The sequence below is a fragment of the Acartia tonsa genome, chromosome 11, assembly GCF_053477335.1.
Source record: "Acartia tonsa isolate MP-2025a chromosome 11, ASM5347733v1, whole genome shotgun sequence".
Lineage (NCBI taxonomy): Eukaryota > Metazoa > Arthropoda > Copepoda > Calanoida > Acartiidae > Acartia > Acartia tonsa.
Window position 1 is genome coordinate 46024369 of NC_137270.1, and position 26669 is coordinate 46051037.

Sequence of the window (26669 nt, forward strand, 5' to 3'; positions counted from 1 at the left end):
CAAGATTACCAAGAGATGGACTGGCCCTTGGAAGGTAGTGCAACAAGCCACCGACGTCCATTATGTCATCAAACCTGCCTCTCCAACAGCCAAGATCTCGGAGGTCACCGCGCATGTCGGCCGACTGCGCAAATACACTGGGGATGTAACTGCCCATCAGATTCCAACAGACATCCAAGGCGACCTGGACGGCGACGAGGACGCCACCGAGCTGCCCGCCGGAGCTGCGGCGCTGCCAGCTAGTGACCCATGGCAGTTCCCAGTGTACCAGCCAGCAGCCGCCGCCCCACAGCCTAGCGGCCAGGATCGCGACCCTGTAGAAGAGAACCTGCAGCACCAACCCAACGAACCACCGCCGCCGCCGCCAGCTCCAGAGCCACTTAGAGATGCCATCTGGAACCCTGATACTGACATGGAGAACCTGCCGGCCAGCAGCGAGCCTGCAGGAGGAGAGGCGGCCACTGCGATGGAAGAGGCGGCCCCAGAGGACGAAGCTGAAGCGATGTGCCCCCTGCTGATGACAGCCGTCCCCATCCGAGTGGGAGCTAGGAGGCCAAGTAACCTGGACCAGGCAGGCGCCCCCATGGAATTTTACGCGCCTTCATCCATTGTTATTCCCCCTTTGGGAGCCTCCAGAGTTAGCCTAGGCCTCCGTGTCCAGCTACCCGCCGAGACAGAACTAGTCCTGCAGACAAGGCAAAACTTCCAACGACGGGGCCTGGCCGTCGCTAACCCACGGCTGGAAGCCAACCGGGAGTTGACAATGTTGATATCCAACCACAGCCAGACAGAGCAGCGAGTGTCCCGCGGAGCCTGTATAGCCAGAGCTGTCCTCCACCGAGCTGTGCCCCAGGAAGATGTTGTCCTGCGCAGACAGAGGTTGCCGTATCCCCAGGTTCAAGGCCTGGTGGCTCGGGAGCCCCGCAGCCCTTGAAGGGGAGGTTGTGGTAATACGGCACACAGACGGACGGGCAGTTTACAGAATTGCTACGCAGTGACTTATCATAACAAGCCTTCTGCACTAATCCCATTATATCACCATTTACCTCATGACCGCTGGTGACCCCGCTGTCCAGCGGTCAAACTGGCCTGCCTAAAATATGGGGAGGGGCATGGACACGCAGCTATCACGCGCCCCTCACGCAATTATACAACCGGGAGGCGCTGCCTCCCCTTTTACCACAGCTACCCCCGCAGACTGTCTACCGCCGTGGGCTAAGCCCTTGTGTCCCACACCCCCTTCAAACCTAACCATTGTTATAATCTGTTGTATATATATAGTAAACATCCATTGTAAATATTATTCAGTTAAATATATAATTTCTGTATGACTAAATCCTGCTAGTTTGTTTTGGTAGAATAATTCAAGGCTAAGGCTCGTTGGACTCGAACTCGCAACCCGGTGAGCTGAAACGTTCGGCTTACCACAATATAACAATAAGCTAAATCCTAAATAGTTTTATAGGCTAGCCTAGGATTTAGGGTTTCCCTGTTTTTAGTAGCGAAGCTACTCTGTAATTCGAAATGTCCGTCCGTCTGTCTGTCCGTCTGTCTGTCTGTCTGAGACAAAGTGGGGGAAACGTGATTTTCTCGGCTCCTATAAAAGATAGACAGCTGAAATTTTTAGTGAAGATTCTTATAACATATGCCCATCTTCTTAAGCTAATGGGCTGAAATTTTCAGGGATTGCTTAAATTTACATTTTACATATTTTCCTTAAGTTTTATTACAATTTTTTTTATTAATAGGGGTGCTAGATCGATTCCTAGATTTTTAGGTTTTCTATTGTTTTCTCAATTCCTATTCAAAATTTACGGCTGAAATTATCAGGGATTGAATATGCTAATAGTCTACATATTTCCATCAAGTTTCATTAAGATTTGTTTATATATTGTGGTGCTAGATCGATTCCTAGATTTTTAATTTTTCGTGATTTAAAGGTTGCATGATTTTGAAGTTTTCGTCATTTCCCTATTTCATCAAATATATAGGATGACACTGGTATATGGTAAATATATTCATAATATACATTCATGATTTCTGAGCTTCGCTACTTATGGATGCTGTCATCCTTGTTTACATCTATTTCAGGCTATAGGAAAATAGCTGGACAAAGCGTCTCAAAAAATTAGGAGTTATCCATCTCTTTTTTAGGAGTTTTCTTATCCACTTCTCCTCTCATCTTTTTATGGCCTCAAATGGCTGTTTTTTGAGACACTTTGTCCAGCTACTATACGAAATCCTAATTCTTATGCTAGCCTAAGAAATTTATTGGATTGTGTCTATAGTCATTGAAATTATTTAAAGATTTCTATAAAAAAAAATATTTTAATATTTTTTTCCAAATATGTAAATGAAAAGATTTAAATTAATACTTAGTATTATGGGCAATAAGTATGATCCTGATTATATAAAAGTAACAGGATGTGTGTCTGTCTATATGTGTGGGAATGTCTATTTTTCAACTCTATGTGTACCAAAGGATCTCGCTAACCGCTGAACTACTCACCCCCCCCCCCTAGAGGCCTCTAGGGGCGTACCTGCTAGTCTTTAATTGTTGTAAATTGATTATGGCGGAATTTTAATGGTCTAAATTCCCTCTTGGTAAAGTTTACATCTTAAGAACAAGTGTCCATTATGTGGTATGGGGGATGTTCCCATAAAATCACACAACAAGTGCAATAAGGTCTATAGTGACAATAGTAAAGCAGCTTATAGTGCCTAATAAAAAATGACGTCATACAATACAAATACCAATGATAGGCTAGTATATATTTTACCATTGGTCAATTGCAATGTATATTGGCCTATCATTGGTCATTTGTATTGTATGACGTCATTATGCCAACATAATCACGCAACAAGATCAATTAGGTCTAGCTATAGTAGCGCAGCAATAACAAGTGTCCATTATATGATGTGTGAGGGAGGGGGGGGGATAGTGTCCCCCCACACACACAATCACACAACAAGTAAAATTATGAGCAACTAGTAGGGTAGCAATAACAAGCTAATAATCTATCCATGGATAAATTGTTCATATTCTCTATAATAAGGGTTTGGTCATAAGTTCCATTTTCATTTTTCTTTCTCTCTTTTTTTCTCTCTTTTCTTTGTTTAAATGCTGTGGACATAATTGTTTTTGTTTAATATCAAATAAAAGTATTATAAAAAAGGCAATAGATTAGAAACCCTCATATAACTTCAAGAATATTTAGCTGAAAAGAAAAAACACTTTTGTATAATGTGGTGGATAAAATTTAGAAGTGTGCGGTTAAGTATCTGTCTCAGTTTAAATCTATCTGTATATCTATCTTTCAGTCTGTCTATCTATCTGTATATATATATTTGTATCTATCTATCTTTCAGTCTATCTATCCATAATATCTACAAGTTAAGTATCTGTCTCAGTTTAAATCTTTTTTTCTGTCTATCTATCTTTCAGTCTATCTATCTATCTGTATATATATATTTGTATCCATCTATCTTTCAGTCTATCTATCCATAATATCTACAAGTTAAGTATCTGTCTCAGTTTAAATCTTTTTTTCTGTCTATCTATCTTTCAGTCTATCTATCTATCTGTATATATATATTTGTATCTATCTATCTTTCAGTCTATCTATTCATAAGCTGAAACTTCGTGCCATTTCTAAAAAGGTAAAGAACGTCGTTCTAGCTCAACTGTGGTCCAAATAAGAGCCTCCGTGTATAAGGGTAGCTTGAAAGTTAGGCGAATTTGGATCCTGCGGTTACTCACGTTCCTGAGGAAATGTGGCCTCCCAGCAGCCCGATCTTAATTCAATGGACTTTTTGGCCTGAGGCTACTTTGAAGCATGCACCAATAGACTGTATATATATATTTGTATCCATCTATCTTTCAGTCTATCTATCCATAATATCTACAAGTTAAGTATTTGTCTCAGTTATCTATCAATTAATCCATCTATCTGTTTATCCATTTATCTATCAATCTATCTATCTATCTTTCAGTCTATCTATCCATAATATCTACAAGTTAAGTATTTGTCTCAGTTATCTATCAATTAATCCATCTATCTGTTTATCCATTTATCTATCAATCTATCCATCTATCTATCTATCTATCTATCTATCTATCTATCTATCTATCTATCTATCTATCTATCTATCTATCTATCTATCTATCTATCTATCTATCTATCTATCTATCTATCTATCTATATATCTATCTATCTATCTATCTATCTATCTATCTATCTATCTATCTATCTATCTCTCTATATATCTATATATCTATCTATCTATCTATCTATCTATCTATCTATCTATCTATCTATCTATCTATCTATCTATCTATATATCTATCTATCTATCTATCTATCTATCTATCTATCTATCTATCTTCCTATCTATCTATCTAAATAGTATTGAAACTAAAGTTGTAATAAATTTAAATGATGAAGTCTTAATAAAATTCTATTATAAGTTGTTTTTAATCTATCTATATATCTATCTATCTATCTATCTATCTATCTATCTATCTATCTATCTCTCTATATATCTATCTATCTATCTATCTATCTATCTATCTATCTATCTATCTCTCTATATATCTATATATCTATCTATCTATCTATCTATCTATCTATCTATCTATCTATCTATCTATCTATCTATCTATATATCTATCTATCTATCTATCTATCTATCTATCTATCTATCTATCTTCCTATCTATCTATCTAAATAGTATTGAAACTAAAGTTGTAATAAATTTAAATGATGAAGTCTTAATAAAATTCTATTATAAGTTGTTTTTAATCTTGCAACAAGGCTTCAAAAATATAATTTTTAACACTTCTATAAACTACTAAACAATATAATATTTTAATGGGAAAGAATATATTCATTAAAAAAAATAATAATTTCAATCTAAACATATCCTTTTTACAATAATAATATTCAAACGGACATTAACACTTGTATAGTGTCAGAACTGAATAATCAGAATATAAATGTATAAGAGTCAAAGCAAAATTGTAAGTAAATTTGTTAAAAAACTGCTTGATACAGGATAATGTTTATGGACATAATTACATTTTTGGGACTTGATTGTAAAGTTGCTTCGCTTATAATATTGTTCTTTATTGTCTTAGGAATCAATATACCAAAAATCAGATCAAACGGATAATTAAATCACATAAAAATTTGTTGTTAAAAAAGTAGAAAAATCAACATGTTTAAAATGGACGTACGGACATTTTGGTAATGATTATAGAGTTGCTACGCTTTCTAAATCGTACCTAACTACTAAAGGAATCACCATGCAAAGTTTGAAATCGATAAGACAATTATAACATGCCTTAACTAACGAAAAAAGCTATCCGTTACGTCCGTTTGCAAATCTCTGCAATAAAATACAGTTGAGTATATTACAATTAGTGGTTGAAATGTTAGGACACTCAACTTTATGAACCAACAAATAAAAGTCTTCAAAGTTGTTTAGTCAACGCATAAGAAATCATAATTAAAATACTTTGGGGACTATTGTAATAAACAGCCTAATGACACACCCCTCTCTCATATATTATTACTTGGATGTTGCATCAGTGATGCTCACAGCTGGCTAAAATAATGAAACCCCCATCCCCTTCTAACTGTATTACAAACTGACCATTAAATGAGGTCTATGATGATAGAGGTTGAGAGATCTTAAACAACAGATACATATACCCAGGGAGGGAGGGTGCATTGGGCTGTTTATTGTAATAGTCCCCAATGTTTTCTTATTCCTTATATTTAAAACTTTGGACACTTTTTTGGTTCATTAAGCAGAGCGTGCAAATTTAATTAATTGTAATATACAAAAGGGGTAATTTTGTGTATCATCATTGGGAATGTAAAGTACATTAATTTATCGGCCATTGTCCTATCCCTTTAAATCTCTGCTTTTCTTAACTTAATTGTATGAATTTTTTCTAGGAGCTATATTATATATCTGTCTATCTTCTAAGCTGTACTTAAACTTATTTATATTAATTATAATAAGGGGGTTATAAACCACTAGGACGATTCTAACATGCCTAAAATGACGATAACGTCTCTTTATAACAGACAGGCGGAACAACACACAAACATTTAGCTATTTTAGTAAATTAAAGCATAATTTTTTGTAAAATTCTATTATATGTAGTTTTTAATTTTGCCGCTAGGTGTCTCAAATATTAATTTAAAATCTTTCCTAATATTACTAAACAATATCATTTTTGAAATAAAACAAAGAATTTAATTTAAAAATAATTGTCTTGAGTTTTAATTTTCTTAAGACAAGGATATCTGAATTTTCTACTACAGTAAAGATGAGCTAATAAAACAATGAAGCAGTAATAAAAAATATTCAATTCCATTCAAGTGTAAAAATCATAAGTAGTCTTTTTGTATGTGGAGAGTAAAATCTCTGCAATAATTTCAAATGATCACCCTACTAATTGATTTCATCTTGAAGCTAACCTTCTGAACGGTTAAAGGTGAAGCTTCTCTATAATTAGGGTCTGTACGTCACGTTAATCTTAACAGGTTGGAATTGTCCCATTAATTTAAAATTTTGCATGGTGATTTAGTCACGATTTAGAAAGCGTAGCAACTCTATAATCGTTGCTAGAATATCCGTACATCCATTAAACATCTGTATATCTATTTATTCTTGTTTAAGAAAGAAATTAAATAAGTTGTAAAATAATAATCTAGTATAAATCACGAGTTATAAACCACTAGGACAATTCTGTCATGCATGAAATGACGATATCAGCTCTTTATAACAGACAGAAACAAAAGCATCCACGTACATAAACTAATATTAACATACTTCTTATGTTTGCACCGAAAGATCTCGGATAGCCGCTGAACCGATCAGGTTTTCCTTTACAGGTTAGCTTCTCATAGGTCCTAAGAAGGTTTATAACTATTTTAGGGAAGAGTACCTGTTCATCACCCTCCCAAAAGGAATCGCTCTAAGAAAAAAATCCCCTCACCCCTAATTTTTTTTTATTTAGTTTTTTTTAACTAAAATAAATAATGGGGGGCACCCTCCACCACCATCTGTCTAGCTAAAATCTCTATGTCTATCTATCTATCTTTCAGTCTATCTATCCCTATTATCTAGTGGTTATGTATCTGTCTCAGTTTAAATCTATCTTTCTGTTTATCTATCTATCTATCTGTCAATCTAAAATCTCTATGTCTATCAATCTATCTTTCAGTCTATCTATCTTTCTGTCTATCTATCTATCTGTCTATCTAAAATCTCTATGTCTATCAAGCTATTTTTATGTCTATCTATCAATCTTTCAGTCTATCTATCTTTCTGTCTATCTTTCTATCCATCTTTCAGTCTATCTATCTTTCTGTCTATCTATCTATCTGTCTATCTAAAATCTCTATGTCTATCAAGCTATCTTTATGTCTATCTATCAATCTTTCAGTCTATCTATCAATAATTTATTAATAAGACTTATCAAAACCTCAAATTTAAATCGTAAAATTTTGAAAGGATGTATCGTCTGTTTAGGAACATGTTTAGACATTTTATAGTTATTTTAATATGACGATTTTAATGAGGCTTACGCGCGGCTAACTCGTAGCTGAGGATATATATAGAGATGCTACGCTTCCAAAAATATGAAATATTAGAATTATATAAAAGAAGAAAGCTGGATAATAAACAAAAATGTATTTGTCTTATTGAATCATTTCACAACAGTTTTTTTTGTGTAATTTATTTTAGATTATATAAAACCAAGGAGGGAGGGGACATTGGGTTTGTTTTTTACACTAGTCCTCAATGTTTTACTATAACTTTTTTCTTATTTCTTGGCTTACCAACTTTGGAGCCTTTTTTCGAATTATGATTGGTAGTTTCATTAAGGTGTGTGTCCAAATGTTTCAAACCACTAATTGTAATCTAAAGAAGGGGTGATTTTGTGTATCATCATGTATATCCATTAGGGTCGGTCAGTCCGTCTGTCCGTAGCGGTTAGCTCTTTTCGTTAATTTAGGCATGTTAAAGTTGTCCTATCGATTTCAAACTTTGTATGGCGATTCCTGTAGTAGTTAGGTACAATTTAGAAAGCGAAGCAACTCTATAATCGTTACCAGAATTTCCGTACGTCCATTTTAAACAAGTTGATTTTTAACTTTTTTAACAGCAAATTTTTACATGATAGAATTATTCGATTCATCTGATTTTTGAAATACTGATTCCTAGGACAACAAAGTACAAGCAAAGCATCTCTATACTCAAGTCCTAAAAATGTTAGTATGTCCTTAAACATTATCCTGTATTAGCACAGTTTTTCAACAAATTTGCTTTAAATTTTATTTCTAATTTTAAACATTTATATATGATTATTAAGTTATGGCACTCTACAAATGTTAATGATCGTTTGTCCTACCGTTTCAGAGCTTCGCTTTTATAGATGTTGTCATCCTTGTTTTAAAAATATTTAGACGTAATAAAGCTTCTTTAAGACTAAATACTCAAAAATTTAATGGGATCTAAAGGGATAAGACAATGTTGTACGTGCAACACCCCAAATTATGATACACAAAATTAACCATTCTGTTGATTAAAATTGGTGGTTAAACCGTTTGAACACTCAACTAATCAAATTCAATAAAAGTCCCAAAAGTTGTACAGGCAACGAATAAGAAAACGTTATGATAAAACTTTGGGGACTAGAGTAATAAACAGCACAAAGTCCCCTTCCTCCCTTGGACTAACCCTAATTATAGAAAAGCGTATTTTTTTTCATCAAAACTGTGAATTTGACAGCTTCATTAAATTTCATTGATGTGAAAATGACAGTAAAACTTTGTTTTTGACAGTAGTAAAGGTGTAATTTTGACAGTGGATGAAAAAATATTGCCAAAAATACAGCTAAAAACGAAATTGACAAAAACACACCCACTTTTTGTCAAAAACACAGTGGTTGTATTTTTGCTAGTGGTAAAAGAAGCAGCACCCCATTTTTTTAACAATCTTTTTATTGTAGGGAAAAATTGGAAGAAGCTGACAGGAAAAGAATGGAGGAAGCTCAGAAATTAGTTGAAGAAATGGATAAGGTATGATGATGGGAATAGAATAGGGGATATATTTACAGGGGAAAATCTGCCTACAATTTAGCATGCTAATATGGACCTCGTTTATTGGTCAGTTTGTTCGTCAAGTAAAAAGAAGGGGATGGGTAGAGGGGGTGGAGGGATTGTTATAAAAAATTTTAAAATTGAAAAAAATATTTCTAAGAGGATAATGCCGAAAATCATTTTCCAGCCCGCTGCGTTTTTAACAAGGTTTTAAGCCAACGAATTAGATGTTGTTATAAAACTTTGGGAATCAGTTTAATTAACAGTCCAATGTCCCCCCCCCCCCTTGCTATAATATGAAGCAATATATAAAAATTTCTTAATTAATAACAGTTATTTTATATTTTTAGGAAAGACAAAATCTACAAGAACGTTTGAATAGTGTTAATGAAGACCTTAGGTAAAACATTATCTATCTATATATATATAAATCATCTATCTATCCATCTATATATCTATTAATCATCTATATAATTATCTATCCATCTACATATCTATATATCCATCCATATATTTATCTCCCTATCACTACCCACTCACCAATATATTCATCCCTATAAATATTTATCTATCTATCTATACAAGTATGTATCCATCAATCTATCTAACTAGCCATCCAACTATCTATCTATTTATCCATATTACTATTTATCTATCCATCTACCTATTTATGTATCTTTTTTATATTAATCTATTTATCTATCCATATATATAATGATAAATTTAATATAAATATATCAATCTATCTGTAATTAACGATAAATCTAGTTATTGAATATCAGCTGACGGCAGTAATTTCAAGAAGTTTTATGTATCTATCTATATATTCATTATCAATCTATCCATCCATCTACCTATTAATTTATCTATCTATCTATCCAGTAATCGAATATCAGCTGACGGTAGTGATTACAAGCAGAAAAATCAACAACTTATGGAAAAACTTGAAAATGAGAAAAAACTTTTAGAGCTTAAATTAAAGGGTAAATTTTTTTCCAGTATGGCTTCGAAACCAATTAATATCCACTAGATTAAACTGAAAAATCATGTATCGGATCGTACTTTAGCTAGTTTTCTATGAATATTAAAATAAAAATCATAATATTAATACCAATTTTCCACTTCACTGTCCAAGGAAAGCTGTCTATAATTCGATTCGATAAATAACTAATGATTTTTTGTATTTTTGTGCTTATTAACGTTTTACTGATTTTGAATTTATGAAAAATAAAATTCTCATCATTAATTGGTAAATAAGTAGAATATGTTTACATAATGTAAAACAAGGATCTATACATCTATAAAGGAAGCTTCTGAATCTAAAATCAGAAGGAAAAACAAATGAACAATAACGCTTGTAGAGTGTCAGAACCAAATAGGTCCAGTGGTGATTAAGTCATTATAGTAGAACAGACAGTCAAGCTTACATCCTACCTCTATAATACAAGAATGTCAATAAAGAAATGGATATATTTTTACTTGGATATTACAACAGAGTTTTATGTTTTCTAATAAAATGAAACACGCAGCGGGCTAAAATAACGATTACGCCTTTCACCCCCTTTTCCTCATCCCCTTCTTCTCCTACTAGATGGACGAACTGACCAATAAATAAATTCCATGGCAAGCTAAATTAACGAGACCTTTTCCCCTGTCATAATGTCCACATATATTCTACATCCATTAATAAAGATTGATTTGTTTTGTAAAAACATGTTTATCAAGTTTTAATTGATTTGAATGATAAATCAAATCAAATTTTCCTGATTACAGGAACTTTTAAAATCAATGCCAAACTTTCATTTACCAGGGTTCTAAAGGTATAAGACAATAGCCGATAAATGGATGTACTGTACATCCCCAATGATACACAATTACCCCTTCTGTAGATTTAAATTAGTGGCTGAAACGTTTAAATACGAATAAGAAAGATTATAACTTTGGGGACTAGTGTAATAAACAGCCCATTGTTCCCTCCCTCTCTGTTTATTTACTCATTTTCAAAATATAAAATCGAAGCTTTTCGGCTGTTCTGTGTAATTTACTTTGTCCGTCGGTCTGTCAGTCAAGCTACAATATATAAATATTAAAGAATATAAAAGTTTTCGTGATTTTTTCTCCAATATATGCCCATCCATTATTTTGTGGTTCGCTACTATGAATTGTATAATGCTTATTTTTGTTTAAAAATCAGGAGAAAGCGAGGCGTTAGCAGAAAAATTGCAAGAAGATGCGAAGAAATATGCACTGGAAAAACAGAGAATGGAGGTATAGTTTAATCTTTGCATAAATAAATAAATTTTCCACGGATATTGTAATAAAATCATAAAATTTATACCCAGTTTTCTACGAATATTAAAATGTACAATCATAAGATTAAAACTTAGTCCGTGCCTTCAGCATTTTGGGGCTAAAAAATGGTTTTAATCTTATAATTGTACATTTTATATCCGCGGAAAGCTGTTTATATTAACTATTCTAGGCTTTCTTTGGAGTTTTTTTGTGTGTAAACGTACAAACGGACGGTAATCTTTTCATTTTTTTATTTTAGTAGAAGACTATTTTTTCAGGATAAAATTGCAGAGGAGCAGCAACGGCTTATGGAGCAGCTTGCCGCTGAAAAAGCGACTAAAGAAGAAAAGGAGAAGGAAAATGGATATAGAATATACATGGATATTTGGACAAGGGAAAAATTGTCGATTATTTAGGTTGCTAACATGGAACTCATTTATTGGCCAGTTCGTTCATCAAGTAGGAGTTGATGGGGTAAAAGGAATAGATGGGGGAATAGTTAATTTAGCCAGCTGCGAGTTTCACTTTATCAGAGTACATGAAAATCTGGTGTAACATCCAAGTAATAATATATCCATTGGAAAAGGAAATACGCCGTCAGCTGGAGAAGAACGAAAAGGAGAAAAATGAAATTCTGCAGGTATATCTTTCCAGTTCCCAAAGTTTTTTAATCGTATCATCTCAAAAAGCTCAAAAACTTTGGGTACTTTTATTGAACTTTGATTGGTTGGTTTCGAACGTTTCAACCAATAGTTGTAATCTAAAGAGGGAGTAATTTTTATGTACATCATATGGGATTAAGATTAATTCATTCGAATCCGGTGGATAGGAACCGGTTCTTATCCATACGAAAAAACTATGTCTAGCATCGTATTATATCCAGTTTACTACGAATATGAAAATGTACAATCATAAGATTAAAACTAGTTTATATATCCGCGGAAAGCCGTTCATAATACGATACAAGAAATAACTAATCTTACATTGTCTTATCCCTTAAGATCCTTGGTATAAACATAAAGCCCATGTTGTAACCTTGGATCTAAAGGGATCAGACAATGGCCGATAAATTAATGTACATCCCCAATGAATTACAATTAGTGGTTAGGACGTTTGAACACTTAATTAACCATTGAATTAAAGTCCCCAAAGTTGTTAAGTCAACGAATAAGAAAACGTTTTTTGGGGACTAGAGCAATAAACAGTCTAATGTACCCTCCCTCCCTGTTTATTTTAATTTAAATCGCATTTGTAATGATGATTCTTTGAGCAATAGGGGATGTTTTGAAGTTTGTTTTTACTTAAAACAAATGAATAATCTAGTTTAAGTAAAGTATAAAAAGTATATTTTTAAAATCATTTCTGAAGTAAAACATAAATCAAATGTTTCGTTGATATTACAAATTTTAAATGATTTATTGTCAATTTTCAAAAATCAGGTTTATAAGGGAATTACCATTGAAAGAAATATATATCAAAATATCTGAACCAATATGTTTTTTTTAAGAACCATCTCATAGGTCCAGAGAAGGTTTTAAACTATTTTGTGGGAGGGTATCCTAATCCTTCAAAGAAAAACTTCTAGAAAAATCCCCCCTCAAAAAAAAATATTTCCTTTTCTGTTTAAAACTAAACTCAAAGTGGGCGGTAGAATTAACCTTTACCCATTTTTCTCATATGCCCCTGGAGGCCATTGTTTTTTGGCTTAATTCAAACATCTTCAAAATTGCTGGTCTAATTGGATGTACTTTTCAGGGAAGTTTTATAGATATCTTTTGATGGTGACAACGTCCGTCTGTCTGTATGTCTAACCGCTGAACTGACTAGGCTCTACTTTTAAAGGAATATACCTACTAGACTTAAGATTTTGGGTTAATATACAATAGAGACAGGATTATATTTTTTTTTATAAATGTGTACAATCATAATTATCTTCATAGGCCCTATCATTGCAGTAAACCTAAGTTATAGTAATGGACTTTGAATATACATGGATATTTATGACAGGGGGAAAATGGCGTCAATAATATGGGTTTCTAACATTGGTCAGTTTGTTCATCCAGTAGGAGGGGATGGGGTGAAGAGTGAATCTTTATTTTAGCCAGCTGCGAGTTTCACTTTATTAAAGTACATAATAATCTGGTGTAAGATCCGAGTGATAATAAATCCATTGTTATAATATCTTATTGAAAGCTGGGATATTTAATTAAATTATTTTGTAAAATCAAATATAGTGCAGTACACATTTTTTGTAGTTGACCTATTTTAAACATGGCTTCTAAAATTTACTGTGAACATTCTCATAACAAATAAAATTAGGATTAGAATATGTAACTCGATTTACCCGCTGAAGTCTGATTAACTCGGCTGCTATATAAAATAGTCCTATAGATTTTTTATAAGACTTCTTATGATCAATGATATTGTATACTGTAATACAAAGTAGACTGATGTCTGTCCTTCTTTCCCTTAAGATCTCGATAACCACTGAACCGATCGGATTCTATTCTTCAGGTCCAGTGGTGGTTTTAGGCTATTTTCGTGGGGTATGGGACACACCCAACCCACACAAAAACAAAAAATTCCCCCACATTTTTTTTTTAATAATTTAAAATAGTGGTGGAGTGGGGAAAGCCCCTAGAGGCTGGGGGCAAAGCCGCTAGTCCTTAAAATAAAGTAACAGGATCTGTGTCTGTCTGTCTATACCGAAGGATGTCTGTAACCGCTGAACCGATATGTTTCGCCTTTACATTAAAAGTTCTCATGTGTCCTGGGAAGGTTTAAAATTGAAAATGATTCTAGGCATCTAGAGGCGCATCTGCTAGTAAGATAACATAGTTTTCTAGTATTCATTGGAATCCGGTGGATAGGAACCGGTTCTTATCCATACGGAAAAACTATGTCTAGCATCGTATTATATCCAGCTTTCTACGAATATAAAATGTACAATTATAAGATTAAAACCAGTTTTTTTAGCCCCTAGGTGGTTTTAATCTTATAATTGTACATTTTATATCCGAGGAAAGCTGTTTATAATACGATGCGAAAAATAACTATTATTTTTAGTTGTATGAAAAAATGAAGAAAGAAAACGCAGAGAGAAAAAGAGAATGTGAATTGCTTAGAGATCTTTTGTACAAGGTAAACATAAAAAAAACAGCAATAATTCCTATTTAAAAGTATCAGGATGTCTGTAGGTGGATCTGTAACTTAAGAACTTACTAACTTATAGGTGCAGGAAAGGTATATTATTATTTTTGAGAAAAAAGAGATCTCACCCAAAATCCCCCGGAAAAAAATATTGACTTACGTAAAAATATAATTTTTAAAGTGAAGGGTCGATACTTCCCCTCTTCCATCAGGTTCCCCTAGAGGCCTCTGGTGCTGGAATCTCAATATAAAATTAGGGATATTGAAGGATTAAAATAATGGTTGGAAATTGGGACACTGCTAGTTTACACCTACCAATCGAGCTTCAATAAAAGTTCCCAATAATGTTTTATTAACGAATGAGTAGTTTTTTCGAATTAAATATAAAAAATATTCATTTTATTTATTGAATTGGAAAAAAACTTTATTTGCCTTTTTTCACATTCTTCTGTATTTCTAAATAATTCATGAATTTTTATTTCTAGAAATGTAAAATTTGTTTTATTTAACCTAAATTTCTCAGGGAGGCAGGGGACACTAAATTACGCTAGTACCTAAAGTTTAAGAACAAAATCTGATAAGTTAGCTCAAAAACAATGGGTACATTTATCAAATATTTAATATATTTGAACTATTAGTTTCCAAAATAATAAGCCATAGAAGAGGTATGTATGTGCTTCTCAGGGGTAGCTATTCTAACAATAAATTCTACAAAAAATCACTAAACCTTTGAAAGTAAGGTGGAAATATATTTTGTTTTTTCATGTAATGGAAGATGGGAGGGTAAGATGGGGAGGAAAAGCGGAAGGGGGTTGTGGTATGGTCAGACCTCCCAGTGGTGCAAGCGGGAACACTCCCACCCGGGAGTGGCAAACAGGCCAGGAGGCCAAGGAGGAGAAGTCTGGAGATGTATTTCGTGCAGAAAGAACCGCCAGATACCTTTTTTGGCAACAGAGGGAATGGAAACTAGCCAAATCCTTTCCCTCTTTAAAAACATGTCGGCTTAAGACCATCAATACACTTTCTACTACTACTTCCAAAGACAGACGAAGAACAGAGGCTGAGATTAAAATAAAATTAAGGACAATCCACCCCAACCCAGGACACAGAGACAAGACAGAGGAGGGAAAGAGACGGAGACGAGAAAGGAGGAATACCAGGAGAACAGAAAAGAGACAAGCCAGAGAAAATACTGACCAGAACAGGAGAACAGACCAGGCCCTAAATATCATCACCTGGAATGCTCAGCGAGTATCACTAAGACAACAGAACAGAAGGAGACTGAGAGCAATGGCAGACAGAGCTAACAAGAACAATTGGGACGCAGTTTTAATTTCTGAAGTAAAGAGCGAGAGTCAAGGGACAATTTGGTTAGGGGAAAATGAAAACCTAACAGCTATCACCTACACCAACAGAGCTGCAATACTTTTAAGGGGTCGCACACTAGAGTCTTGGTGCGAAAATGGCTAACGCACCAAGTGCAATGAGAGAACAATTTCTATCAAATCCCTAGGACATTCCCTCACAGCCACATACATGCCAGTGTGGAAGGGAAACAATGAAGCAGAAATAGAGGAAGCTAGAGAGGACCTGAGAGTACACACAGAATGGGCAAACAAAGATGAAGTTCTAATAGTGGGAGGAGACTTTAACGCACACATTGGAGCCAATGAGGACAGAGCAGGAGTGTGTGGAAAGTTTGGATTGAGACAGACAAACAGACAAGGTCAAGAACTGATAGAGTTTTGTGAAGAAAACAACTTATGTTTTGTAAACAGTTTTTTCAATCACAAAAGGAGAGGAACATGGTTCAACCCGGCCCTTAGAAGATGGTATGAACTAGATGGATTCCTCATGCGCAATAACCAAAGACATAAACTAGTCAGAAAAATTTGCACAGTTGGAGAAAACTCATTGTCAGACCACAAACCAAAGAAAATGACGTTGACCATAGAAAAACCAAAGAAGAGTATACCATTTAACCAAAAACGGACACCAAAAATATGCTGGGAGAAACTGAAAGACGAAGTCATTTTGCGGTAGTGTCTTACGAGACAGAATACCTTTCAAGTCAAGTCAAGGAAATTTTCCTTTAGAATTGTTTGTCAGAATATCATTCCCTTTTCCCTGGTGCTACTAAGAATTGTATGTTTTGTTTTTTGTTTGTCAGAATCCCATTCCCTTTTCCCTGGTGCTATTAAGAATTGTATGTTTTGTTTCTAGGAGAAAGAGAATCTATTTGAGGTTATCAGGGTTGCCAAATATTTTTTATTTAAACTAAAGTTAGTGTTTTTCCCCAAAGCACAGTACCTCCCCCTGATTTTTTTAATATATTGAAATAAAGTGGGGGTGTTATTTTTCCATGGCGTTATTTTAAAGGCTATTTTATCTTATTTTAACCCTGAAAATCAAGGGGGGGGGGGGGGCTTTGAACTTTAAAGTTAAAAGGACCTAAAAACAAAGGTTGTAAAATAAAAGGGTGAAGGAAACAAAATATGACTTTGACTGATTTATAGTTGGAAATACTTTATGAAAGAGGGGACAAGCACATTTTTTTTAGCACTTTAGCACAAATAGAAGCTGAGATAATAGCAGATAAAACACATGGCAACACTGGTTGTGAAATCAGGATCTTTCACGGGGTACTTCTCAAGTTAAAGAACTTTTAACCAAAGAAAATAATCAACTAAGGTAAACTAGGCTAATAGATAGATAGATAGATAGATAGATAGATAGATAGATAGATAGATAGATAGATAGATAGATAGATAGATAGATAGATAGATAGATAGATAGATAGATAGATAGATAGATAGATAGATAGATAGATAGATAGATAGATAGATAGATAGATAGATAGATAGATAGATAGATAGATAGTTAGATAGATAGATAGATAGATAGATAGATAGATAGATAGATAGATAGATAGATAGATAGATAGATAGATAGATAGATAGATAGATAGATAGATAGATAGATAGATAGATAGATAGATAGATAGATAGATAGATAGATACATAGATACATAGATACATAGATACATAGATAGATAGATACATAGATAGATAGATAGATAGATAGATAGATAGATAGATAGATAGATAGATAGATAGATAGATAGATAGATAGATAGATAGATAGATAGATAGATAGATAGATAGATAGACAGACAGACAGACACACAGACACACAGACACACAAACAGACAAACAGACAGACACACAGACAGACAGATAGATAGATAGTTCTTATAATTTCTTCACATTAATTGTAAATGTTTTATTGGAAAGTTTGCTCATTCACAGATGCATCCGAAATTAGAATAGATATAGAAAGTTTAGATCCCTAATTACTTAATTCAACCAATAGGAACACAGGGTAGGAATAATCCTAACAAATTGTTGTATCATAGATGTATAATCAGACCACTACGTGGATCCCCCTGTTAGGGACCTTTTTCGTCTGCTAGCAAATTGATTTCTGCTCTTTTGTGTAGCGACTTGGCTGTGTTAATATTCCCGACGCTATTGGTTGATTTTAAAAGCAATAGAGATTTTCACATCAGCTATAAAAGATATTAGTCTGAATTTTATTGGGTAGATTCCACTAAGTTTAAGTATTTACAGGAAGGGAGATAGCATCGGACTGTTATATATACTAACCCCAAAAGTTCATTCATTGGTATTAAGTATCTTTACTACGAAGGTACTCAAAAAAAACTATGAATGCTTTTATATTTTTCTTATTTATAAAAAGAATTATATAAGAATAAGATTAAATTCAGGAAGGGATAAGATAATGGCTGCTAAAATTAATCTACAATATTAATATTCCCAAATTTTAAGTTATGAAAGGCAGAATATCACATAAAATGACTGGGGGGGGGGGGGGGGGTGATTTCATTATTGTCCATTGTCTTATCCCTTTATACATCAGCACCCAAAGTTTTATAATAACGCTTTCTTATTGGTTGGCTTAACAACTTTGGGGACTTGTATTTAATTTTGTGTGTCTAAACGTTTCAACCACTGATTGAAACTTATATAAGTGGTAATTTTGTATGTCATCATTGATGATGTACATCATTTTAATCGCCATTGACTTATCCCCTCCTAACCCTGTAAGTCTTGACTTCTTTATATATTCTTTTTTTGGTGTTATATGTTTTATAAATGTAGCAAAAGTAAAAAATAGCGAAAATGTATAAGTATAGATATTTTATCCAGACAACTACCTGGCTTAAGTGGCGGGGACCTTTTTCGTCTGCTTGCAAAATGCTTTCTGCCTTTTTGTAGTGACTTGGCTGTGTTTGTATTTTCGACGCTATTGGTGAATTTTCAAAGACCCCGTGGATAGAGTTACAAATAGCTATTCATCTTTATTATTTTATTTTAATTTTCCAAGATGAACATTTCCGATGGCATACAAATCGGTTATTAATTAATATATGGGGAAAACGTATCTTTAGTATATGTCTCAAAAATCTTAATATGTGAGAAAAAAAAGTTAGTTTTTGTCTGTCTGTTAAGATGGTTTTAGTCTATTTTAAACTAAATTGAAGCCATTGAATGGTTTTATGCTATTTTTCTCCCCGAATCCTTTGAATGCAAAGCCCATACATGCTTGGGGCAAAAACTCTTGTTCCATTAAATAAAGTGGTAAGGATTTTTTTATGTTTGACCTTTAAGATATTGCTAACTAGTAAGCTGATAAAGTTCTTTATTTTAAGGAAGCTTTAGATAGGTCACGGGAAGGTTTAAGGCTTTTTAGTCGCTTTCTAAAACTATTATCAAACGCTGAAATGCATTATATAAAATGGTTATGACTGAATAATTATCAAGATGCTGTATATCTAATAAACGAAAAACTATGGCTAAAATTATTTTTTGTCTAGTTGTTTTAAACAAACACCTTTAGCTTTTTATATTCTTCTTTTCTATGTGTCTGTGTGTCCTTTCTATTCAGCTTAAATCCTATTTTGGTTACTTACTTAATGTAAGATTAGGTGTTCCCATAGTGTCACCTACCCTAAAACTAATAGAAAATTAAAACTTAACCTTTTCCAGATTAAAATAAGCAATTAGAAATAGGAAAACCATATCTACAGATGATTCTATACTATACAAAAGATTAAGAAAATAATAGCAGTGTACGCGATTTCGTCATATCGAGCAATAAATTCCCCCTTGGGCAAAAATTTTCTATGATTAGGTGTTTCCACAGTCTCTTCTATTTTGGTTACTTGCTTTATGTAAGATTAGGTGTTCCTACAGTGTTGCCTATTTTGGTTACTTACTTCAACTGTTTTTAATGTATTTTTGAAAGGTATGTCAGAAATATACTCTGACACCCGTAGATACTACGAGCTAAAAATACAAATAAGCCCCAAAATATTTTTTTTGGAGGGATTTGAAAGTTGATTTTTCATTATAGATTGAGAAAGTTTTTACAGAATTAGTCAATACTTTCATTAAATATTTGGTTATCCTCATTCAAAAAAGTTAGGATGATTGTCTGTCTGTAATTTACTTTATATGTCGGTGACCACCGGACCAATTGACATACTCTCCATGGGTTCCAAGAAGTTTTTTATCTAAAATAAAATCTCAAAATCCTGTATTTAAAGAAACAACATTTTAATATCTTTTTTTATTATAAACGTGTATTTGTGAAAACCAAAAGTTTATTCTTAAATCTTTCCTGCTCTGTTCTATTTAATATTTCTTCTTACTTTATCTTCAGCACTAGCAGCTACGCCCCTAGAGGCCTCTTGGGGTACTTGAGGAGAGGAGAGTCATATTGATAACCCAATTTTATATTTTAGATTTTAAAAGAAAAAGTAAGTAGAAATTTTTTTAAGGGGGGGTGCCCCCCATTTTAAATTTTAGTCTTAAAAGATTACAAATTTTTTTTGTGGGGGGGGGGAATTTTTTTCTCGGGGCGATCTCTCTTGGGAGGGTGGTGGTACCCTCCCCCAAAATAGTTATAAACCTTTCCAGGACCTATGAGAAGCTACCCTGTTAAGGAGAACCCGATCGGTTCGCAGTATATTTAGTGATTTACACCAGATTATCATGTACTCTAATACAGAGAAACCTTTACCTGGCTAAAAAAAACGAGCGAACCCATCTTTACCCCTCCACTCCTACTAGATTAACGCACTGACCAATAAGTGATGTAAACGTCAGCAACCAAAATCTACGACAATTTTTCCTGTCATAATATCTGCGTTTTAAATGATTTATTCATCTTACAAGAAAAAATCATAAATAAATCAGACATGATAATATTGAATAATACACATATTTATATATTCCTACCCTGTTATATTGAATATTTCCTTATTACTTTATCTTCAGTGGTGACCTCTTATATAATCTTGTATAGTCAGGAATATTGGGATAAGTTAGAATATATATAGATAATATTACAGGGGAAATGTGTTGTCAATTTAGGTTGCTACATTGATCCTCATTGATTAGTCATTTCGTTCATTCGGTTGGAGGGTATGGGATAGGGTAAAGGTGGTGGATAGGGTATCGTTATTTAAGCCCGCTACAATGTTCAATTTAGTTTTTAAAATTAATTTTTTTTTAAATAGTAAATAAAATCCATATATCTAAAGGGATATAACAATGACCGATAAATTGATGCACATCCACAATGATGCAAATTGCAAATTACAATTAGTGGTTGAAACGTTTGAAAACTCAAACTTAATGATCCAACTAATCAAAATTCACTAGAGTCCCCAAAGTTGTTACGCCAATGAATAAAAAACATTGATATAAAACTTTGGGGAATAGTGTAATTAAGAGTCCATTGTCCCCTTTCACTCTGTATAAAATCTGATTACTTTAATAAAAAAGCTATTATTGGTTTCATTCCAGATTATTGATAGTTGGCTTGGGCTTGAAGCCAATAAAAATTGGAAAGGGTTTTTTAATTATCCGCCATTTTCCTATACCTTGATTCCTTATTATATAGTGAACATTAAAAGTTACTTTGTTTTTCTCCTTTAACCCAACCCCTACCCCCAGTCGTGACTATAAATAATCAAAACATGGATGGGGGAGGGCGGACAAACCTCTCCTCCCCCCTCCCACACACTCAGGGACTTTCAGGGATAAGACAATGTACGATAAATTTATAGATTATATAAAATTATGATAAAAAATAAAACTTCTGTATTATAGGATTATTGGTTAATATAATCTTACATAATTTACAATGCTAGTTTGAACCAACCAATCAGCTAAAGCCATAAAAATAAAACATATATAAAACTTTGGGTACCAGTATAGTTTCCAGTCCAATGTCCCCTCCCTTCCTCCCTGCACCCCCACTCAACATTAACAAAAGTATTACAAGAAAACTACATTTAGAATTATGCTTTTTTATCTCAAAAAACTTTTTCCATTGTTTTTATTCTATTCTATAACTATAAATAAAAGTTTTTTTAAAAATAATATTTTAAGTAGAATATATTACTAGTATCGAAGCTAATCTATAATTTCGGAATGTCCGTACGTTAAATTGTAAAAATTTTCTAGCCTACAAGGTTTCGTGATTCTTGTAATATGTTTTTCACAATTTGTCTTATTTTAAATGTAATTGTTTTTTGGCGTTATCCTCATAGAATTTTTTTTCAATTTTTAAAATTTGAGCCATACTGAAAAATTATAAACAGCGTCCTATTTTATCCAGTTTTCTACGAATATAAAAATGTACAATCACAAGATTGAAACCAGTTTTTTTAAGTCCTTGACTTTGGGCTTTAAAAAACTAGTTTTAAATTTAATTTTATAATTGTACATTTTATATCTGCGGAAATGTGTTTATAATACGATGCGATACATAACTATTACTGAATATCAGCTGAGAAAATCATGCTTCCCTCTGAACGGACAAACGGACATTGAAATTGTAAAGTAGCTTTGTTAGTATAAACTAGGATAATATTTTCAGGGACAGCGTAATGTGTCATGTGTGACGTCATAAAAATACGTCTGAAGGATGAGAGAAAAAGTGGGAAAGAAAACGCTTAAAAAAAGAGATAAATGATAGACGTATTTTTATGACGTCATACATGGGACTTTCCGCTGTCCAATATTATTTTTAGAAACGGACAAAAATTAGTTAAACAATATTTTTTATTATTATTTTGTATTAAGGGATGAATTAGAAAGACAACAAGCTAAGACTAAATTAGTAAAGGTAAATTTTGTATTAAAATACAAGGATAATAACATCCATAAAAGCAAAACTCTGAAATCAAACAGTAGAAAATTAACACAGGTAGAGTGTCAAAACTTAAGTATAAATACAGTTATACACAAATTTGTTGCAAATTACGTAATACAAGATACAGTAAATAGGACATACTTTCATTTTTAGTATTTGATTATAGAGATGCCTCGCTTATAATATTGTATCTTTTTATAAACAGGACTGACCGATCCTAATTAAATAAAAGTTTCGCTTCTAACAAGGATGACAATATCCATAAAATAAAGATAAATTAATAAAATGTTATCACAAAAGCTAAAAAAAATGGATTAGACATAATTAATTTCTTGTACTGCATATATGTTGAGTTGCTGTGCTTTCTAAATTGTACCCAACTTACAAGAAAGTTTGAAATCTATATGACAATTTTAACATATCTGAATTAACGATTATAGCTATCAGTTACAGACAGACAGAAAGACCGATCCTAGTTAAAGAAAAGCTTCAATAATAAATAGCTAAAAAATCAAATGGACATAACAATTATTTGCAATTTTCCGCGGATATTAATATGAAAAATTATAAGATTAAAACCAGGTTTTTTTCAGAAGGGCCAGGATAACAAAACTGGAATTGATTTTATGATTTTTATTTTTTTTATCGCAGAAAATTGAATATTATACTATTCAATACAAGATTTTTCAGTATTGCTGAGAAACAGTTTCAATAGTGGATATTAAACGGTTTCTAAGTCATATTGAAAAAGCTTTTCTTTTGATAATTAATGATACAATTTTATGAATTTAGAAAGAGTTGGAAAGAAATTTGGAAAATGGCGAGAAGGACAGAATTTTAGTTAGTAATCTTAACAAACAGGTATTACTTAGATTTATTATTTAGGTTTAGTATTACTAGAAACCTCTAGGGGCACTTGAGGGGGGAGGGAGGGTAGTCGACCATTTGCTTTAGATTTAGATTTAGTTTTAGGAAGAACAAAGATGACAACATCCATAAAAGCGGAGTTCAAATAAACAATAACTCTTGCATTGTGTCTAAAATTAATAAGCTAGACAAGGATGACAAAGTCTGATTGTAGGGAAGCACAAAAATAAAAAAAAGGTCGGTGCTTTACCTAAAAATTTCTATCGGGCACTGGCCTCCTTATTTTATTAATGGGGGAATCGTTATTTTAGCCAGCTGCAAGAGTACATAAAAATCTTGCGCAACATCCAAGTAATAACATATCCATTATTTTAGGTTATTGACCTAGCCAGGCTTGCTTGTAATCAACATTCTGTTTATTTCAACGCTTACAGGGACGAACCATATAATCAAGGTAGACATTCTTTTCAGAGACGTCACAGGGAGTTGGGAGGGGACTTTGGGCTGTTTATTACACTAGTCCCCAAAATTTTATATTATTTGTTGGCTTAACCATTTTGGTGACTTTCATTGAATTTTGATTGTTATTAAGTTGAGTGTCCAAACGTTTTAACCCCGAATTGTAATCTTAAGAAGCGGTAATTTTGTGTATTATCATTAGGGATGTACATCAATTTATCCCTTTAGATCCCAGTTGAAGTCCAAGCTTTTTTTTAGGGTTGTCAGGTACTCTAATGTACTTTTCAAATTTTGAGGTGGGGTAAAATAAAGGTTTCAAACTTCTTGACTTATGTCCTTCAACTAGAAAAAAATACTTTTACTTCCTTACTATTTCTCTACATTTCTATCCATCTAACAAATCTATCTTATCTGTCTATCTAACTAATCTATTTATCTATATATCTATCCATTCACCAGACTAATTCGTCTTTCTGTCTAGGTGGAGAAGAATATTTGACCTTCAGTGGCTGCTCCCTGAACTCTGGATCCTGTTTTGATTCCAAGTCTGGCATTTTCCTGGTCTCCATTCCAGGTATACAGTTACCAATAACAGGATAGGCTAATGGACTCTATATGATCAGAGATCTAAAGGGATAAGACAATGACTGATAAATTGATGTACATTCTCAAAAAATTCCCCTTCTCAGATTACAATTAGTTGTTGAAACGTTTGTACACTGAACTTAATGAACCAACCAATCAAAATTCATTAAAGTCCTCAAAGTTGATGATCCACCCAATACGAAAACATTGTTTTAAAACTTTGGAGACTAGTGTAAGGAAAGCCCAATATCCCCTCCGTGTTATATTATCCATTTCTTGAATGACGATGTTTAAAATTGTCTTAAAGGATAAGTCAACGGATACTTTAAAAATATAAACCCTCAAATAAATAACAAATGGAATTCTGTACACTAAACTTATAGGTGGAAAAGTTTAGACCTTACTTGTTTAAACCAACCAATCAATATTTCAAAGTGTCCAAAGTTTCTAGGCTAACGAATGAGAGGGCACGTTTAAAGATTTTGGGTACTAGTATAAATATTTTGGGTACTAGTATAAATATTTTGGGTACTAGTATAATTATTTTGGGTTCTAGTATAAATATTTTGGGTACTAGTATAAATATTTTTGGTACTAGTATAAATATTTTGGGTACTAGTATAAATATTTTGGGTACCAGTATAAATATTTTGGGTACTAGTATAAATATTTTGGGTACTAGTATAAATATTTTGGGTACCAGTATAAATATTTTGGGTACTAGTATAAATATTTTGGGTACTAGTATAAATATTTTGGGTACTAGAATAAATATTTTGGGTACTAGTATAGATAATTCACAGTCCATCCAATTCTTATTTTTAGGGAAGCTTCGCTTTTATTATTTTTAGAATTATTAAGTTTTAAAAATTGGAAGTTTACACCGTTTTATCGTCCATTGCCATATCCCTTAGGATCCATGGGTAGAATAGGTCATAAATAAACAAGGATTACAACATCCATAAAAGCGAAGCACTGAAACGGTAGGACAAACGTACATTAACACTTGTATAGTGTCTGAACTGAATAATCAGAATATAAAAGTATAAGAGAATAATAAGAACACATAAAAATTTTTTGTTAAAAAAGTAGAAAAATCAACATGTTTAAAATGGACGTACGGATATTCTGATAATGATTATAGAGTTGCTACGCTTTCTAAATCGTACCTAAATACTACAGGAATCATCATGCAAAGTTTGAAATCGATAGGACAATTATAACATGCCTAAATTAACGAATAAAGGCTATCTATCTCGGACGGACGGACGGACCGACCCTAATTATAGAAAAGCTTCGCTTTAAAAAAAGAGTATCGAGGGTAAACAACATTGTTTGTGCTGTTGTAATAAATCTGATGATTTTTTTATGTTTTAGGCTGTTATTTGTTTAATTTGAATGTTTGTACATTAGATATGAAGAAGGCTCTTCTTGCAATAAGGTAGTTTTTTATTCAAATATCTAGCTATCTGTTTTTCTATTCAACTTTCTATCTGTCTGTCTATCTATTTGTCTATATATCTACCAATCAGTGTAATTATTTAACTTTCTATCAATCGGATGTCTATCTATCTGTCTGTCTAACTGTATATCTATCTATGTTTATGTCTATATATCTATGTGTCTATCTGTCTATTTATATGTCTGTCTATCTATCTATCAATGTGTCTATCTGTCTGTCTATCTATCTAACTTTCTTTTAATCTGTCTATCTGTCTTTCTATTCAACTTTCTATCTGTCTATATAACTGTATATCTGTCTATGTTTATGTCTATCTATCTGTTTGTCTATCTGTCTATTTATATGTCTGTCTATCTATCTTTCTGTCTATCAATATCTCTATCTGTCTGCCTATCTATCTAACTTTCTTTTAATCTGTCTTTATGTCCGTATCGATCTGCCTATCTATCTGTCTGTCTAACTGTATAACTTTCTATCTGTTTGTC

At 33.0% G+C, this 26669-nt stretch overlaps 1 protein-coding gene across 1 annotated transcript in view; it reads left to right on the top strand.

Annotated features, from left to right (window-relative positions):
* Nucleotides 1-26669, top strand: part of LOC145332693 (uncharacterized) — a 109714-nt gene that overhangs the window by 66070 nt on the left and 16975 nt on the right. The window contains exons 29-42 of the mRNA XM_080177711.1: nucleotides 9032-9101; nucleotides 9473-9522; nucleotides 10005-10105; nucleotides 11317-11390; nucleotides 11693-11767; nucleotides 11998-12054; nucleotides 14481-14555; nucleotides 16788-16808; nucleotides 17194-17255; nucleotides 22742-22784; nucleotides 23604-23672; nucleotides 24054-24132; nucleotides 24619-24711; nucleotides 26100-26163. Of these exons, the coding sequence (XP_080033837.1) occupies nucleotides 9032-9101; nucleotides 9473-9522; nucleotides 10005-10105; nucleotides 11317-11390; nucleotides 11693-11767; nucleotides 11998-12054; nucleotides 14481-14555; nucleotides 16788-16808; nucleotides 17194-17255; nucleotides 22742-22784; nucleotides 23604-23672; nucleotides 24054-24132; nucleotides 24619-24711; nucleotides 26100-26163 (933 nt within the window). The remainder of the gene's footprint in view (nucleotides 1-9031; nucleotides 9102-9472; nucleotides 9523-10004; nucleotides 10106-11316; nucleotides 11391-11692; nucleotides 11768-11997; nucleotides 12055-14480; nucleotides 14556-16787; nucleotides 16809-17193; nucleotides 17256-22741; nucleotides 22785-23603; nucleotides 23673-24053; nucleotides 24133-24618; nucleotides 24712-26099; nucleotides 26164-26669) is intronic.